Source organism: Pituophis catenifer, unplaced genomic scaffold (genome assembly GCF_029215685.1).
Source record: "Pituophis catenifer annectens isolate HBS135680 unplaced genomic scaffold, rPitCat1.0.hap2 SCAF_3, whole genome shotgun sequence".
Lineage (NCBI taxonomy): Eukaryota > Metazoa > Chordata > Lepidosauria > Squamata > Colubridae > Pituophis > Pituophis catenifer.
This window is the reverse complement of record NW_027256883.1, coordinates 100,994,377-101,011,721: the sequence shown is the minus strand read 5'-3', so window position 1 is coordinate 101,011,721 and position 17,345 is coordinate 100,994,377. Positions and strand designations below refer to the sequence as shown.

General features: G+C 45.4%; 1 protein-coding gene across 4 annotated transcripts in view; it reads right to left on the bottom strand.

Annotated features, from left to right (window-relative positions):
- KAT14 (lysine acetyltransferase 14) overlaps positions 1-17,345 on the bottom strand; it is a 102,466-nt gene that overhangs the window by 22,784 nt on the left and 62,337 nt on the right. For all 4 annotated transcript variants that reach the window (XM_070940855.1, XM_070940854.1, XM_070940857.1 and 1 more), the window contains 2 exons: positions 16,656-17,200; positions 8,818-8,951 (listed from right to left, as the gene is read on the bottom strand). In XM_070940855.1, the coding sequence (XP_070796956.1) occupies positions 8,818-8,951; positions 16,656-17,200 (679 nt within the window). The remainder of the gene's footprint in view (positions 1-8,817; positions 8,952-16,655; positions 17,201-17,345) is intronic.

Genomic DNA, 17,345 nt, shown 5'->3' with positions numbered 1-17,345 from the left:
CTTGATCGGAATCATCCAAGGAAGTGGACTCTTTGTGGGATGGAGAGTGGGATCTTGCAGGAAGCTGACCCTGTGACAGGGGCTGGACCAGTACAGCTGTGCTAGGTAGCTGGGTCGCCTGCTGAATACCCGCCAACAAAGATGATAGGGCAGTAGACAACATTGCTTGTAGGTCCAGTTGGCTCCCTTGCAGGTGACCCGCCGCGTCGCGGAGCCCCGCAGCGGTAGGGGTTAACGTAGCCTCCGGCTGTTTCTGTTGGGGAGCTGCTGATGGCGCCAACCCCACTGCCGAAATGTTCGGCATGGAAAAGGACACCCCTCGTGAGCGAGCCAGAGACTGGTCAGAACCCCCAAATGAGTGCGCCAGCGTACTGGGCCGTTGAGTATGGGTTACGAGGGGCGTGACATCATCAATCCCCGCACTAAAAGGGCTTGCTGCAATGGCTGCGCCTCTAGGCCTAGAGATGAAGAAGCAGCCTGCTTGGCCTTCTTAAATTGGCACTCTAAAGCATTATAGCGACACAGTGCGTCTTTATCAGAGGCAACTGGGGCCTTAGGCTGAGGTATGGGTCGGCTGGAAGAGGTCGACCAAGTCTTTGCCTTGGCCTTGGTTTTGGGGGGTCTGGGAGGGCTAGGTTCATGCTCCAGATCAGATGATAAGGAGGAGTCAGCCATGAGTCCAAGGTAAGTCAGTAACGCAATGGAGCAATGAGATAAAGGCCCAGATGGGACTGTGTAACCAATAAGAAACCAATTCCTCCCAGGAGCACAAACCTCCTACTGTGCTGAGTCACAGTAGTGTAGAAACTGTGTCCAGAGGCCAGGCTTGAATGAATATCCTCCACTAGCACTGGCCCAAAAGGGCCAAAGGCGTGGCTTCGCTGGCTCCGCTTGCTCCGGAGGTCTGACACCGCAGGAGCCTTTAAATGGCAGTGGCAAGGGCAAGACAAAATGGCGACCGCCCAATCTCAAAATGGCGGCCGCTCCGGTTTCAAAATGGTGGCTGCCCTGTCCCAAAATGGCAGCCGCGCCAGTAACAAAATGGTGGTCGCCCTGACCCAAAATGGCAGCCACGCCAGGAGCCCAAGATGGAAGCCGCTCGTTCCAAAATGGCGGTCGCGTGGGCAAAGCAAGATGGCAGTCATAATAACGGTGACTGGCAACAACTGCGGCCTTTCCGATCGCTGACTCCCACGCCAGGCAATCGGCCGTCGAGCGCAGCAAAGCTGTATTATCTTCAGAGTGTGCTCGGAACCTGAGCAGGAACTCCGGAGCCGCCACTAACGAGAGCTGATTAAAGTAAGTGATGTGGGAGGGCCAGCCAGCTGACCTGCAGCCCAACATCAACACCGGCAGCTGAAATGCCAATCCCGGGACTGCCCCGAAGGGACAGTATCTGGATGCTGCTAAATATAATGAAAGGAGAGGCGCGGGCCGGCCTGGAGCCCCAGACGCGGCACACGCACCTCAGCAGCTGGCTGCAATGAGTCCAATCCACAGCTCTCTCCCGAAGGTAAAAGAAATAATCAAAAATAAATAAATTCAGCTAACGAGCCTACAGAAATAGCAGGGTAAAACCCGAGCAGGGGGGACTGCGACTCATACGCTGTAGCAATAGTAGCTCGCAACCAACGGCCCACTGTGGAAGCCGAGATGCGAGCCCCCATGGTCGATGGTTGGAAGGATATGAAAAGTGCTTCGGTCCTCCGGAAGGAAGAAGTACGGGTCAAGTATATTTTAAGAGCCCTGCGCACGTCAAGGGTGTGCCAAGTCTTTTCCAATTGGTGACTGGGTTGAGGACAAAAATTTGGAAGAATGAGCTCCTGGGAGCGATGGAAGGTGGAGTTAACCTTTGGAATGAATGCTGGGTCCAAACGAAGGACCACCCTGTCTTTGTGGAAGATGCAAAGATCCGATCGGACGGAGAGGGATGCCAATTCTGATATACGCCCTGCGGAGGTAATAGCCACCAAAAAGGAAACTTTGAAGGAGAGAAATTTCAGATTCACCTCCCTGAGAGGTTCGAAGGGAGGTTTTGTGAGTGCAGTGAGAACCTTGTTAAGGTCCCAGGTAGGGAACCTGTGGATTACGGGAGGTTGTAAATTGGTGGCGCCTCGTAAGAAGGCCCGGATGAGAGGCTCCTTGGAGAGAGGAACTTCCGGTCCGAGGGATAGAACAGATGATAATGCAGCTACTTGTTGGCGTAAAGTATTGGGCGAAAGGCCCGAGTCAAAACCCTCCTGCAGGAAGTCTACCAGTTGAGCCACCGAAACTGAGGATGGAACCAGACGCCTCTTAGAACTCCAACGCAGGAAGGCTTTCCAAGTGGAGTCATAAATACGAGTGGTCGAAGGCCTGCGAGCCGCCAGAATGATGGGAATGGCGGCGGGAGACACGTTGGAATTGATCAGACGTTGCCGCTCAAACTCCAGGCGGTCAGATGGTAAGCCTGGGGATCTGGATGTAGAAGCTCGCCTTGCTGCAACACAATCTGAGTGTCCGGGATCCGCCATGGCGCAGCCACGGAAAGGGACACGAGGTCCGCAAACCATGGTCTGCGAGGCCAGTGTGGGGCTAGGAGAATGAGCTCCGCCCTTTCTTGTAACAGCTTGCGAACCACTTTGGCCACTAGGGGAAAGGGGGGAAACGCATAAAGCAGCAAACCTTGGGGCCAAGGACTGCGAAGGGCGTCCACCGCCTCCGCTCCCGTCGAGGGAAACTGGGAGTAGAAACGGGGCAGACGATGGTTGCTGCTGGAGGCAAATAGATCCACTTGGGGCTTGCCGAAATGAAGAGTCAGTTGGTCGAAGAGAGGAAGGGGAATGCTCCATTCCGTGTGGTCCACCCGATATCGGCTGAGAGCATCGGCCCGGATATTGTCCTTTCCTGCTATGTAGTCTGCCCGAAGTGAGCATAGGTGAGATTCTGCCCACAGACCCAGGTGGAGAGCCTCCTTCATCAGATTTCTCGAGCGGGTTCCTCCCAGTCTGTATACATGTGCCTTGGCCGAGATGTTGTCCGTGAGGATCAGAACATCTCGGCCTCGGACATAGGGCTCGAATTTTCGCAGAGCCCGATAAATCGCTCGTAGCTCGAGAACGTTGATGGGGAATGACCGTTCCATCGGGGACCACAAACCTTGTGCCGAGTGAGACTCGAGATGGGCACCCCAGCCAAGGAGGCTCGCATCCGTCGTGATTACGACCCTCTGGGGATCCAGGAATCTGCAGCCTTTGGACACCGCCGATGAGGTCCACCACAGAAGGGAGGTGACTACAAGCGGAGGAAGCTGTAGAGTCTGCAGAGATGGTTTGAGAGACTTCTGTTGATAGGGGAGCAACAGCCACTGCAGCTCCCTGCTGTGGAGGCGAGACCAAGGAACGATTCCGAAAGTGGACACCATTTTTCCCAGTAAGGTGGAAAGGACCGCCAAAGACGCCGACCTCTGGCGTCGAACACGGTCTGCTAAAGAGGTAAAGCTACGTTGCCGGTCTTGGGACAAAGAAACCTCCACTGAGACTGTGTCTATGATAGCCCCCAAGTGATGAATGCGGGTGGACGGTGTTAAATGGCTCTTGGCCCAATTTATGGAAAAGCCATGAGATTGCAAAATGTGGACAGTACTGTCAATGTCCAGGAGAGCCTGATCGACAGATCGAGAAAGGATGATGATGTCATCCAAATAGAACATGGCTCGAATAGGGATGGAACAAATATGAGCCATAAGGGCCGCCATCACCTTAGTGAATACCCTAGGGGCTGAGGCCAAGCCAAAGGGCAAGGCCCTATATTGAAAATGACGGCCTTGATGACAGAAACGTAGAAACTTGTGGTGGAGGGGCCTGATTGGTATGTGGAGGTAGGCCTCCGTTAAATCTATCGATGCCATATAATCTCCTTGCCTAATCCCAAGAAGAATGGCCTGGAGGGATTGCATCTTAAACCATCTATAAACTATGTGGCGATTTAAGGACTTTAAGTCAAGTATGGCCCTCCAACCCCCTGAGGACTTGGGGACTAGAAAAAGGCGGGAATAAAAACCCTGGGCCTGTTCTGAAAGGGGAACAGGCTCAATGGCCTTAATATCTAAGAGGTGTTGGATAGCCGAATTGAGGAGGTCTCCTTTGGTCCGATCCTTAGAGGACGGACAACGTAGAAAAAATTTTGGGGGAACAGATCGGAACTCTAATGATAGGCCGGAACGAATGGTAGTCCTAACCCAGGCGTCAGAAACAGTGGAATCCCAAGTGTCAGCAAACCGGGAAAGACGGCCGCCTATAGAAAGATCTGGAGTAGCATTACCGGGTTCTACGAAAGGGACGACCCCTACCCCCTCGAAAGGACCGCTTAAAACTAAATCTGGCCCCGTGCCTGACCTGGTTGTCTTGGTGGGCCGAGCCTCTGGCAGGAAAGACACGTTGAGATCGTTGGGAGGCGAAGGACGGGTCTGAGGTACGAAAGGACGAGGATCAGTAAAAGGGTTGAGCCCTGCTGTCCGAACGACGATTCAGGGAAGGGAGAATTTTGCGGTGATCCTTAGTTTCCACAAGCAGAGGATCCAGCTGTGAACCAAAAAGTTTATCGCCAGAAAAAGGAGAAGAAGCCAAGCGCCACTTACTTCTGATGTCAGCTTGCCAGTTGCGGAGCCATAAGAGATGCCGTGAAGTGACTGCCGATCCAATGGCTTTAGCCGAGAAGCGGACCGCGCTGAGGGTAGCATCGGCAGAAAATTCCACCGCGGCTAGGATCTTATTCAGATCTTGATGAGAACGATGGTCAGAAACTGGCAAGCGAGCCTGCAGTTGTTTTAGCCAGAGGATAGTCGTCCTATTAAAAAACGACGCTGCCGAAGAAGCTTGCACCGACCAGGCTGATGCCTGATGACCTTTGGTCAAAGATCTTTCGGCCTTCTTCTCCTCTGGGCGCACACACTCTTCCGGGGGGACCTGCAAGAGGGGAAGAGGAAGACAGGGCCAAAACTGGAGGATCAACTGAAGGAATCTGCAAGAGATGAGAAAAATCAGGAGCCATGTTAAAGAAACGTTTGTCTAAATTGTTGGGGATGGGACCCGAAACTGGAAAGGCCCATTGTCTGAGCACCACATCCGAAAACAATTTCGGGGCCGGAACCACTTCCTTCTGGACGGAAGGTTCTTGGAAAAGTGAGTTGGCATCGTTCCTGGAAGCGGAAGTCGTGGCATCTGCAGAAGAAATGGAAGAAGATGAAGAAGGTACACCAAGACCAGTGACCATTTGGGCCTTGTGGAGTAAAGAACGGAACATTTGAGGCCTAAAAAGTCCAATGAATGCAGGTTGATCAGGCTCCAGGCCGTCATCCTCTGAGAGATCCTGATCAGCTACAATTTCGCCATCAGAAAGGGAATCCTGACTAACAGAATCCTCAGCCTCACAAGGATCAACGTCCACATCTGCTTCATCCTGGTAGGAAGGATCAACAGAAGGACGATGCTGGCTGGTAGAAGGAGAAAGTTCAGCTGGGTTGACATCTTTTTGTTGGAGCCCTTGAGAAATGCCCTGGCGAATTGCATTTGAAATTATTGCCGCTAGTGCAGGAGTAATAGCAGGCAAAGGCTGAGCCACTTGATTGGGAACCAGGGCAGGCGGGCTCTGGGAGACCTGAACCTCAGGGTCATGAGCAGGAGAGGCCTCATGAGCCACAGGAAAAACCGAAGTGGCTACAGCATCACAATTACCATCCCCAGCAACAGACCTGTCAGGGGATAAATTAGGAGTAGGCCCCTGTAGGAGAGGATTGGATGGGAGTTCATCCGGAGAGTGACTGCAAACCGGTGTTTCAGCCTGGTTAGGGTTGCCCTGTGATCCCGAGGCAGCTTGAGCCCTGGAGAAGGCCTTCTCAAACGCCTTATGGCGCCTCTCTTCCTCCCGTGATGGTTTGGGGCCAGATGCCTTGGTAATGGAAGATGAACTGAGGGCCCTGGATTTATTGGAGCGTTTCCTGGAGGGCCCCTCCCCAGGATCTTCCCCCGGGACCTTTTTCCGTTGTCATGGCTTTGGCGGGAAGAATGTTTAGTGGCGTCCACCATCTTGGATCCCCCCACATCGCGGGCCTGGCGGGAAGAGCATGCTCTGCCTGCATCCGCCATCTTGGAAAGCCAAACACGAGGGCTATAAGGCTGTGAATTAGAAACTGAGGGATCCCCAGGTACTTGCATTTGCCAAGGGTAGAAATGCGCTGAATAGAAGCTCCAACAAAGCCGCTAGCCCGTAGGTTGAAGAGTGGCAGAAGGCGCGAAAGGCAGGAGGGATAGCGCCGGAGACTGATGCAGGGCCGAGGGCTCGAGCGCAGCAAGAAACCGCCGCTGTTGGTGAGAGCGGCGAGCCCGGGAATAAAGCGCCGATTAGACAAGCGCTGGCGATTTCGCAAGTCCACCTCCGCAATCAAAGTACTTTGCGGGAAAGCCGGGCGACGCGGCAGAGCGAGCTCATGCACGCGCCGAGCGAGGCTGCCGACTGTCAGCGCAGCCCAGTTACAATCAAACAAAATCAAGGGAAAAGCCAAAGAATAAAAGTAGTCCGTTCCGAGTCAAAGCCAAGTTGAAAATATAATTTTTGGGGAAACCTCTATAGGCACGACTTGTCCTGTAAGACCGAGTCGAAAAACTGGAGCTGAACAGGAAGAGGCGGTGCTTAAGCTTCCAGTAGACTTGGTCCTACAGGTTAATACTGATGTCCACACCCATGCCTGACTGCCGTGACAGCCAATAGGAGAATGACATAACACCATGGATGAAAGCCTTCTTAAATGCATTTGGGTGAATATGAGAGGAAAAAGAAAAAGAGATGAACTTTTTGCTAATCACTTAGCAAAATTAATATCTGGGAAAAGCCTAAAAAAGATATTCAAGCAGATTTGTGAGCACCTAAAATGAACTAATCAATCGCTAGAAGCCAGCATGAGTTTGTTAAAAAGAGATCATGCCAGACAAACTTTATTCCCTTCTTTGATAAACTGACTAAATTAGCGTATCAAAGTAATGCTTTGGATATAGTATACTTGGACATCAGTAAGACATTTGACAAAGTAGACTGCAGCCCATTTCTTGGTGTGATAGAACAATGTGTGATAGTACCACTACTCGATGGATTTGCAGTTGGCTGACAAACTGCACTCAGTGTAGTCCTTAATGGAATTACATCTACGTGGAGGGAAGCACGCAGTGAGGTACCTCAACATTTTGTCTTGGGCTAATGCTCTTCAACATTTTCATAAATGATCTAGATGATGGGATAGAAGGAGAACTCATCAAATTTGCAGATTAAAACAAACTACAGGGAGTAACAGCTTGGAAGACAAAGTTATAATTCAGAATGATTTTGACAGAATTGAGCATTAAGTCCTATCCAACAAGATACAGTTCAGTGGTGAGAAAAGTAAGATCCTGCACTTAGGCAGGAAAAACTAAATGCATAGGTATAGAACAGGCAGTACTTGGCTAAACAGAGTAGTAACTGTGGTTACTAGCGGACCATTAGTTACGTATGAGCTAACAGTGTGTTCAGCTGCCAAAAAAGTCAACGCAATCCTAGGCTGCATCAGAGGGAACAGAAGGATCAAGATAAAGAGAAGTGCCTCCACACTTGGAATACACATCCAGTTCTGGTCACCATGATACAAAAAAGGCGCTGAGACCCTAGAAAGGATGTAGAGAAGAGCAAATAGATGATAAGAGATCTAGAAACTAACCATATGATGAATTCTTAAGGGAACTAGATATGTCTAGCCTAACAAGAGAATTACATAATAGCTATCTTCTGGTACTTGAGGGGCTTTCATAGGGAGGAGGAGGGAAAAAATTTGAATGTCACCACTGGGATGGATGGAAGTTTGTTAAAGAGAGATCAAATCTGGAACAAAGAAAAAATTTCTTGACAGTAAGAATAATTAATCAATGGAATAGCTTGCCTCCTGGAGTTGTGAGAGCAATATCACAGGAGGTCTTTAAAAAAAATTGGACAGCCATTTATCCAGGATGCAGAAAGTCTCCTACTTTGGGAAGGGAGCTGGACTAAAAGATCTCCAAGAAACTTTCCAGCCCTATAATTCTATGACTCTGATGTCACCGGGTGTATGTCTTAAATCTAAGTATTTCATCTCCCATTAAACTCACCAGCTCTTCCTTCAGCAAGTAAAGTATATGTGGCTTTCCCACATAATGTTAAATTATCAAAATGTTTAGCATATGTTGCCATTTGATAAGTTCTGGATAAAAGATGAGTGCTTGATTAGCATCATAATCTTAGCATAGTCAGTGTTTTACTGTGGCAGGAACAGTGGTGGGTTACAACCGGTGTTACCACCAGTTTACTTTGCACACACGCATGCCAAACTTGCACTCTGCACAAGCGCATTACATTTCCGAACAGCTGAGGTGCGGCAATTCGCTCTGCCACGCCTATCAGCTGGGCTAAAAATGAACGAATATAGGTAGGTATAGCGCAGGGGTGGGAGGGCCCAGCTGATGGTCATAGCGAACTGGTTCGCTCTCACATCACCATCGCCACTACTGACTCGCCCGAACTGGGGCAAACCGGTAGCAACCCACCATTGGGCACTTTCCCTTTCCTTGTCTATATGCAGAAGCAAACTCTGCCACCCATCCTGAAAGCCACCTTTTACTTCTTCATCTTTTATTTTCTTCAGGACAAAGCAATGAGAAAAAGCAATAGGAGAGCTATAGCTGATCAGTGTTATTTTCTTAATTATCAATATTTACCAAGATCAAAGAATATAAAGGAGCCAGAAGAAAAAATGTCTTCCCAATAGCATATCTATACCTGATATAAGGTTTCAAAACACGAGAAGTATAGGGACTGATAATGCTATGATCAGTTGTATCTTCAGCCCCTACAAGTCGGCACCAAAATGTTGTAGTTCTATGTTGAAACTCTTTCGCAGCAGAAACCTTAGTCTGTAAAACAAAATTAAGAAATAACTGAGTTACAGAAGTAATCAGGAAATAAATTCAGTGATATGGCCAGTACCAATGATTAATCAAATACGGCAGATGCATGATGACATCTAATGTTAAGCAGAACAAAGAGAATTTTAATATACAGAGATTATATAGGTATCCAAAATAGCAAGAAGTTGCATGCATCCTAGAGAAACCAACTACTGAATAAGTGGTCTTATGCATTTAAAATCAAATTGCTTATCTTACTTTGATGCCCAATATTGCGCATAATAAAAAGATAAGTAAAAAATTCTGAATTTGTGACACTGCAGACAAGAAAACTATCAGCAGCAAATTAGAAATATATTTACTGTTTGTATTTTTATATATTTATTGCACAAAATTTATTCTCAGTCTGTGTTTCCCACCTTTCTACATGAAACAGAAACATTTCTACATGTGACTGGAAAAAATTTCACAATGACTGGAAAGAGGATGGCAATCTACGAAATATTACAAATTTGGAATATCTACACATTCTTCCTTTATCAGAAAAATAGGCAGTCACCTTCCAATTTACATCAACATTTGAAAAGAGAATCATGAAATCCCTGCCATCCTAAAAGAAACCCTAGAAATAGAGAGGGTATTAAAATAAACACAAATAGTTGCCAAAATTCCCATAACACCCATTTTTTTCTTTTTTTGATTAGTATTATTCTGTGAGAATCTAGCTTTCTTGCTAGAAACCAAGTTTGCCTCCATCTGCTTTGATTTGTAGCTTTGAAGATTATGAAACTGTGGTTCAAATTATCTAGAGCAGCGGTTCTCAACCTGGGAGTCGTGACCCCTTTGGGGGTCGAACAGCCATTTCACAGGGGTCGCCAAAGCCCTCTCTCACCCACCCCCCACGCCTTCACTCACCCTCACTCTCTGCTCTGTTGGATCGCCGGCTGTTCGCTTACCCCACCCACTCCCAATCTATTGCTGCCTCCTGAGTCCCAGCTGATGGCTAGAGGAAAAAAAACTGTTTAAATTCTTGCCGCGGGGCTTCAAAGGGCCGCCCTATAGCCAGTGGTGGGATTGCCAATAAATAGTGGTGGGCGAGGGGTAGGTGAGCAAGCAATTTAACAAAGGGTTTGGTGTTTTTTTGTAATTTTATTGGCCCGCGGAGCTTCAGCATAGGCTAATTAGCCCTTGATTAGATCGGCTCCCGACTCTCAGCTGATTTGGTCTCAGCTGTTTTGCGGAGGGCTCTGCTGCTTCCTTGCAAAGAGTCCTAGAGCAGATTTTTTTCCCCCCTAGTTATGCTGAAAAAAGGAAACCGAAACTAAAGCAGGCTGTTGGCTTTGCTGTTGCTGCAACGTTGAAAAATTAGCCAGGCAGATTTCTTTTCTTTTTCCTCACCAAAAAAGGTAGGTGCAAACAATGGGAAATTTAGGGAAAAAGAGGAGAGTTCAAGATTTTAAAACACAAAAGAAAGAAAGCTCTATTTAACTAGGGAATTGTAATAATTGAGATACTATTAATTGTATATTGTGTTGAAAGCAGAAATGGTTAAGTTGTGGTTTGGAGGAATATATGGGAGAAATTATTTGGTTTATTATTATTGGTAAATATAATTAATTGATTTGTAAGAAATTGGATTGCATGGAAATAATTGGAATATTCATGTTCATATTGATTAATATATAAAAAGGTAGTTATATAACTAATTGATTTATATTAAAATGTTGAATTTATATTAAACAACTGTAATATTACATAATTAACCAATGTGAGGATGGATATAAAAATAGATGACCATGGGAAGGGGTATAATATAGAATAGAAAGGAAAAATTGAATTTGATTAAGATTAGAGATGAGGATGAAGGGTAATATTGGTTTTTTACAAAAATAGATGAGGAATAAATATGGCAAAAAGGAAATATAGAAATTGTAAATTTAATTGAAATGACTAAACACTGTTTAAATTTGTGAACCGGCCAAATACTCTGTTCAAAGAAAATACATTGTATGTTTGTATGTGTGTTCCTAATTATTGTTATTTATTCATATTTGTTCTCTTTTATTCTTTAAAGTTTAACCATTCATTCTTTATCTTAATATCTTTATATTTGTTTGGGGTTGGCTTTCTTCCCTTTCATCTTTTTTATTGTGCAGCAATCTTTCTCCTCAAACCTACCACCTCTCTCTTTTCTTTCCTTCTTACTTTCTCTTCCTCCCCCTCTTCTTCTCCTCCCTACTTCCTCTTCCTTTCTCCTTCTCCTCCTCTCTTCCTCCCTCTCTTACCCTCATTCCTACTCTAATTTCCCTTCCCTTCCTTCATCCCTCTCTATTGCTGTATCTTTTTATGCATATGAACTACTCAGTGGGCTGAAAAAGTTATTTCTGACTGGTCCTCGCACTTTTGACCAGTCCTCGAACTTACGACTGTCCTCACATTTTACGTTTTTGCCCTATCTTGTCACCATGGTGAAGAGAAGCAGTTGTGAAATGAGTGACGTGGCTGTTAAGAATGTGAGAATGGTCATAAGTGTAAGGACCGGTCAAAAGTACGAGGACCTGTCAGAAATGACTTTTTTCAGCCCTCTGAGTAGTTTCTATAACATAGCCATGGCCACCCGGTCACATGACCAGCTAGCCACGCCTACCCAGTCACATGACCTCCAAGCCATGCCCACAAAATAAGCCACGCCCACAGAACCGGTAGTAAAAAAATGTAGAACCCACCCCTGGTTGGGGGTCACCACAACATGAGGAACTGTATTAAAGGGTCACGGCATTAGGAAGGTTGAGAACCACTGATCTAGAGGATGCCAGTGTGCTCATCCGTAACCCAAGTTCCTCCTGTGAGTAAGAAGTTACTTTCTCTGATTTTGTTCTTGCTTTCCGAAAGTAAAGGACCATCTTTCTCTTTTGCTCTGCAACCTTTTCTCTTCCAAAGCTGTACTTTGATTTCCTTCTCATTCCTCAGAAATGCTTCTGCCAATGACTACCATAGCCTCAATATATTTTACATTACTATAGTCTGAAGCAAGCTTGGGAGCTTTAGTATTGAACAACAAATCATTTTGGCATTAACAGGTAGTTTTCAACTTACAACCATTCATTTAGTGACCGAAGTTATAATGGCACTGAAAAAAGTGACTTATGACTACTTTTCGCACTTATGACCATTGCAGCATCCCCATCGTCATGTGATCAAAATGCATATGCTTGACAACTGGCATGTATTTATGAACATGTGATCACCTTTTGCAACTTTCTGACAAGCAAAGTCAATGGGGAAAGCCATTGTTAGTAATAACCAAGTTACTAACTTGACAACTGCAGTGATTCAGTTAACAACTGTGATAAGAAACATTGTAAAATGAGCAAAACACATCTAATAACTGTCTTGCTCAGCAATTGAAATTTGGGGCTCAATTGTGGTCATAAATTGAGGATAGCAAAAGGATAGCAGAAACTTATAATAATATTGTATCAGCATAAACCATGGGGTCATCAGAATTTGTTTCACAATGTTTCAGTTATTTCTAAAATTAAGGAATAGCAATATTAAATCCACTCGGACTAGAATACATAAATATAAAACACATGAAAAGTTGTAATTTTCAAAAACACCCAATAATGGCTACTTCCTTAAAAGGTTGGAACAATCATCATGATAGCATCAGCGGCTCATTGACTTAGGGATATAATTCTCGCTTTGGGTGCAAGAAGTTCGGGATTCAAAGCCCTCGGACACTAAGCTTCCTGGAAGCTTTGGGAGCAAACAGGTAATAACACTGGTGGAATTCAACCAGTTCGCACAGTTTTGGGAGAACTGTTTTGTTAACTCTTTGTGGAGTTCTGCAAACTGGCTGAATAGTCAAGGCTGCCTGCCTGCATGCCTGCCTAAAGATTCCACTAGCTCACACACCTCTCTGACATTCCTGCTAATTTGTAATTAACCAAAGGAAGGGAAAAGAAAAAGAAGAAATAACCACATAGCCATTTCCTCAACAGAAAAATTCTAGGTCTTTTAAAATTAAGGCTTAAAGTGCAAGAGAGCTTTCTCCCCCACTTCTCTCTCCCTTCAGTTAATAGCTCTGGCCCAGGCAGACAGCCAAGAACCATTTAACAGGCGAATACTTAGTTGCAATAACAAAACCGCAGGAATGCAGTGGCCCAGAAACAATAGAAAGTTATAGATCATACAGATTAACAGAGTTGGAAGAGACCTTGTAGGTCATGTAGTCCAACCCCCCGCCCAAGCAGGAAACCCTACATCATTTCTGACAAATGGTAGTCCAATCTCTTCGTGAAAGCCTCCAGTGATGAAGCTCCCATAACTTCCGAAGGTAAGCTGTTCCATTGGTTGATTGTTCTCACTGTCAGAAAATTCCTCATTTCTAGGTTGAATCTCTCCTTGTTCTTGACAGTATTAGGCCAGGGAAGGAGTTTTAAAAATGTTAATACAGAGCAAGAGTTTCTTGTCAGAGTTCTTATGGCTTTTTAAATACATGTTCTAATTAGCAGAATTGATTTTATTAATTTGGAATAGGGTTGCAATGCTGTTTCTGTGTTTATGTATTTTGATCCTGCATTTTCAGCATTTAAGAGTTAGCTTACAGTATTAGACTGTAAAGATTTCAAATTATCTTGTAACTGTGTTGCTTGTGTGTGATGTAGCATCCACAACTTCTGAAGGCAAGCTTTTCTATTGGTGCTTTGGAAAATAGTTTGACCCCCTCATTTTTGTAGGAGCCCCTCAAATTTCCTGACAGAACAATTAATCAGTGGAACAACTTGTCTCCAGAAGTTGTAAATGCTCCAACACTGGAAGTTTTAAAGCAGAGATTGGATTACCATTTGTCTGAAGTGGTGTAGGGTTTCCTGCCTAAGCAGGGGGTTGGGCTGGATGACTGAGAATCTCTACCCTGTTTTCCCCAAAATAAGACATCCCCTGATAATAAGCCCAATCGGGCTTTTGAGGCATGGCAATAAGGCCAAGTGCTTATTTCAGGGTTCAAAAAAATACAAGACAGGGTCTTATTTTCGGGAAAACACAGTACAGACTTTTTGCTGTTGCCATTATTAACACATCTCAGTTTGCCAACAAATTATGAGGGGAGGGAGCGGGAGATAGAACATGGCCCAGATATCAAGAGATCTGCATGAGGACACCAGCAGGTGTTTACAAAAGCCTGATTTTCCCACAACAATATCCAGAGAATGTACTAGACAATGTGACCTGAGCTAATTGGGGGGGTGGAAGAATGTGAACTTTAACTATGGGGATTAGCACGGGAAAGATCTAAATCTTCTTTTTGCCTTCAACTGTGCTGAAGTGATGTACTCAATAAAATTTTGCATGAAGAGTGTTGGATCATCTCGGCTGGGTTCGTCAGTCAGAACCTTGATATTAAACCAGATTAAACCAGCCGAAAGTTGGGATCTAAGTATGTGGGGCCCTTCCCTATTGTGAGGGTGATCAACTCTGTTATGGTAGAGTTAAAGCTGCCCAAGATATTGGGGAAAGGGCACCCAGTTTTCCATTGCAGTTTGTTGAAGCCAGTCCAGGGCTCTAACTTAAGGCCTGTAGGAAAAGAAGCCCCTGGACCAACTATGATGGGAGGAGAGAAACATTACAAAGTAAAACGGATCCTGGATTCCAGATATTACAAAGGGAAATTGCAATACCTAGTGTAGTGGAAGGGGTCCATTTGACATTTGGAGTCCTAGTAGACAAACACTTAAATAACAGGCAGCAAAGTGCTGCGAAAAAACCCAATGCAATCCAAGGCTGCATTAAGATCAGGATCATGTGAAGTGTACTGCTTTATAATCTATATATATAAAAACGCGAAAACCACTCACGCTGTAATCACGAAATCTCCAGAACCGTAAAGCCTAGGATAGGATAGGAGAGGCCTCTTCTGTGTGGCAAGCCTGGGGGAGAGAAGGGGATAGGATAGGGGAGGCTTTTGTGGGGCAAGGCTGAGGGAGAGAAGGGTATAGGCTAGGCTTCTGTGGGGAAAGGCTGAGGGAGAGAAGGGGATAGGATAGGAGCCGTTTCTGTGGGGCAAGGCTGAGGGAGAGAAGGGAAGAGGAGAAGCCGATCGTAACTACTCATTAATTTTCAAGCTGTAAGTGTTGATTTATCAAGCCCGATCACAGTTTCATAGCAAAGCATGGGTATCCAGCTAGTGTCTTGATAAGACCACACTTGGAATATTGCATCCAGTTTTGGTCGTCACAATATAAAAAAGATGTTGAGACTCTGGAAAGAGTGCAGAGAAGAGCAACAAAGATGATAAAGCGGCTGGAGGCTAAAACATATGAACAAAGATTGCAGGAATTGGGTATTTCTAGTCTAGTGAAAAGAAGGACCAGGGTGACATGATAGCAGTGGTTCAATATTTGCCACAAAGAAATGGGGAGGGGGGGTGTCAATCAATTTTCCAAAGCACCAGAAGGCAGAACAAGTAATGGATGGAAAGTAATCAAGGAGAGAACCAACTTAGAACTAAATTAATTCCCTGATAATGAGAATTAACCAGTGGAACCGCTTGCCTTCAAGAAGTTGTGGGTGCTACATCACTGGAGATTTTTAAGAAGAGATCAGACAGCCATTTGTCCAGAATGGTATAGGGCAGTGGTGGCAAACCTTTTACTCACCGAGTGCCAAACAGGTCTGTGTTTTGCGCGCTGTGCGTGCATCCGTGCCATCATGCTAACGCAGGGCTCCTCCCCCACGCGCTATGCGCATAACTGCACCATCTACCCATGCGCACAGCTTTTGAACACCCACCCATGCGCTGCACGCACACCATTTGCACATGCGCACAGCTTTCGCACGTGTGCCCCATGCTCTGCATGCACAATCACACCATCTGCGCATGCATGTGGTTTTTGCATGCTCAATGCACATGCATGAATGCCGTCTGCGCAACCATGTGTTGCGCACCAGTACTCCGGGGTGCGTGCACAAATGCGTATGCATGCGCAGAGAGCTCCAAGGACCAGCTGAGTCCCCTGAATTGTGCGCATGCGTACTGGAGGCCCAAACACTAGCTGGGGGGTGCGTGCATGCGCAGCTGCAGGTGAGTTGGGGAACAGCTCGCGTGCCCGGAAAAATGGCTCTGTATGCCATTTCCAGCACTCGTGCCATAGGTTCACCATCACAGGCACCTGCTTGTGCAGGTGGTTGGACTAGAAGACCTTCAAAGTCCCTTCCAACTTTATTATTGTTGTTAAGCATTATTGCTCCATCCTTTTTACAGGGATGTAACAACAGATTATAATTTATTATTTGTCCCTTCAAGTCAGTCTTGTTTCTTGCCATAGAGTTCACAATGTTTTCTTGCCAATATTTTTTTCTGAAATGGTTAGTCCTTACTAGGACTGTGAGAGTGATTGGCCCAGTCTCATTCAAATGGTTCTGTGCCTAAGATGGCACCAAATTCACCAACTCTCAGTTTGTAAGACAGTCCGTTAACCATGGCACCAAATTGTCTCCAAATGGATTCTCATACATATTGAATTATAGAGAATAACTTAAAAAAAGACAGAGATTTTGAGCCAATTGCTCTTTCTCAACCCAAGCTACTTCATAGGTTGTTGTTATGAAACAGGGAGATTTCAAAAGGAATCACTGTAAGTTCCTAAGGAAAAAATAAGATATATTTTATGATAATGATAGTGATAATAACAACAGAAAAACAGGAACCTGATATCGATCCAAGATTCGGAAAGCCTGGCAAGAAGTTTTGTATACTGTATAATCTGATGGCAGATAGGCAGCATGTCTTTCCTTAGTTCCATAAAACTGATCAACCAAGATAAGAGCAGAATTCACAATATCGTCCAAGTTAAAAAGGGGAAGACCTCTCTCTCGTTTCATCTTTCGGACTATCAGCTTGCGCCTCAGTCTCCGAGCCTCAGGAGTCATGTCTGCTGCATTTAGACAGGCCTCCAAGTTCCTCAAAAGAAGTTTTTCTTCATAGATACCAATAGCAGTATATTTAGATTGCGAATCCTTATGAGCTTGCTGGGTCTTCCGCTTGTTTAGACCTTGGTCTTGAAGGAAGGCATGTGTACTACTATGATTTTCCACAACATTGACTAGCCTCTCTGCTCTTCCTTCTTCACACATCAGCTCTTGTTTAATCTGATCAGACAGCTTCATTTTCTTTTGGATCATTGTCCCTGATGCACCGGATGGAGGGATATATTCTATTCCTGGGTCTATCATACCTTCCATCTCTTCATCATCTATAAACAAAACAAAATGCCTCAGAAACACTGTAATATTGTAACCAAATATTTTTCCTGCAGATAGTAAATGTTGATACCTAGGAAATTCTGAAAATATGTCAACTTTGATTTTTTTGCCTTACAAAATCAATATCCCAATTTT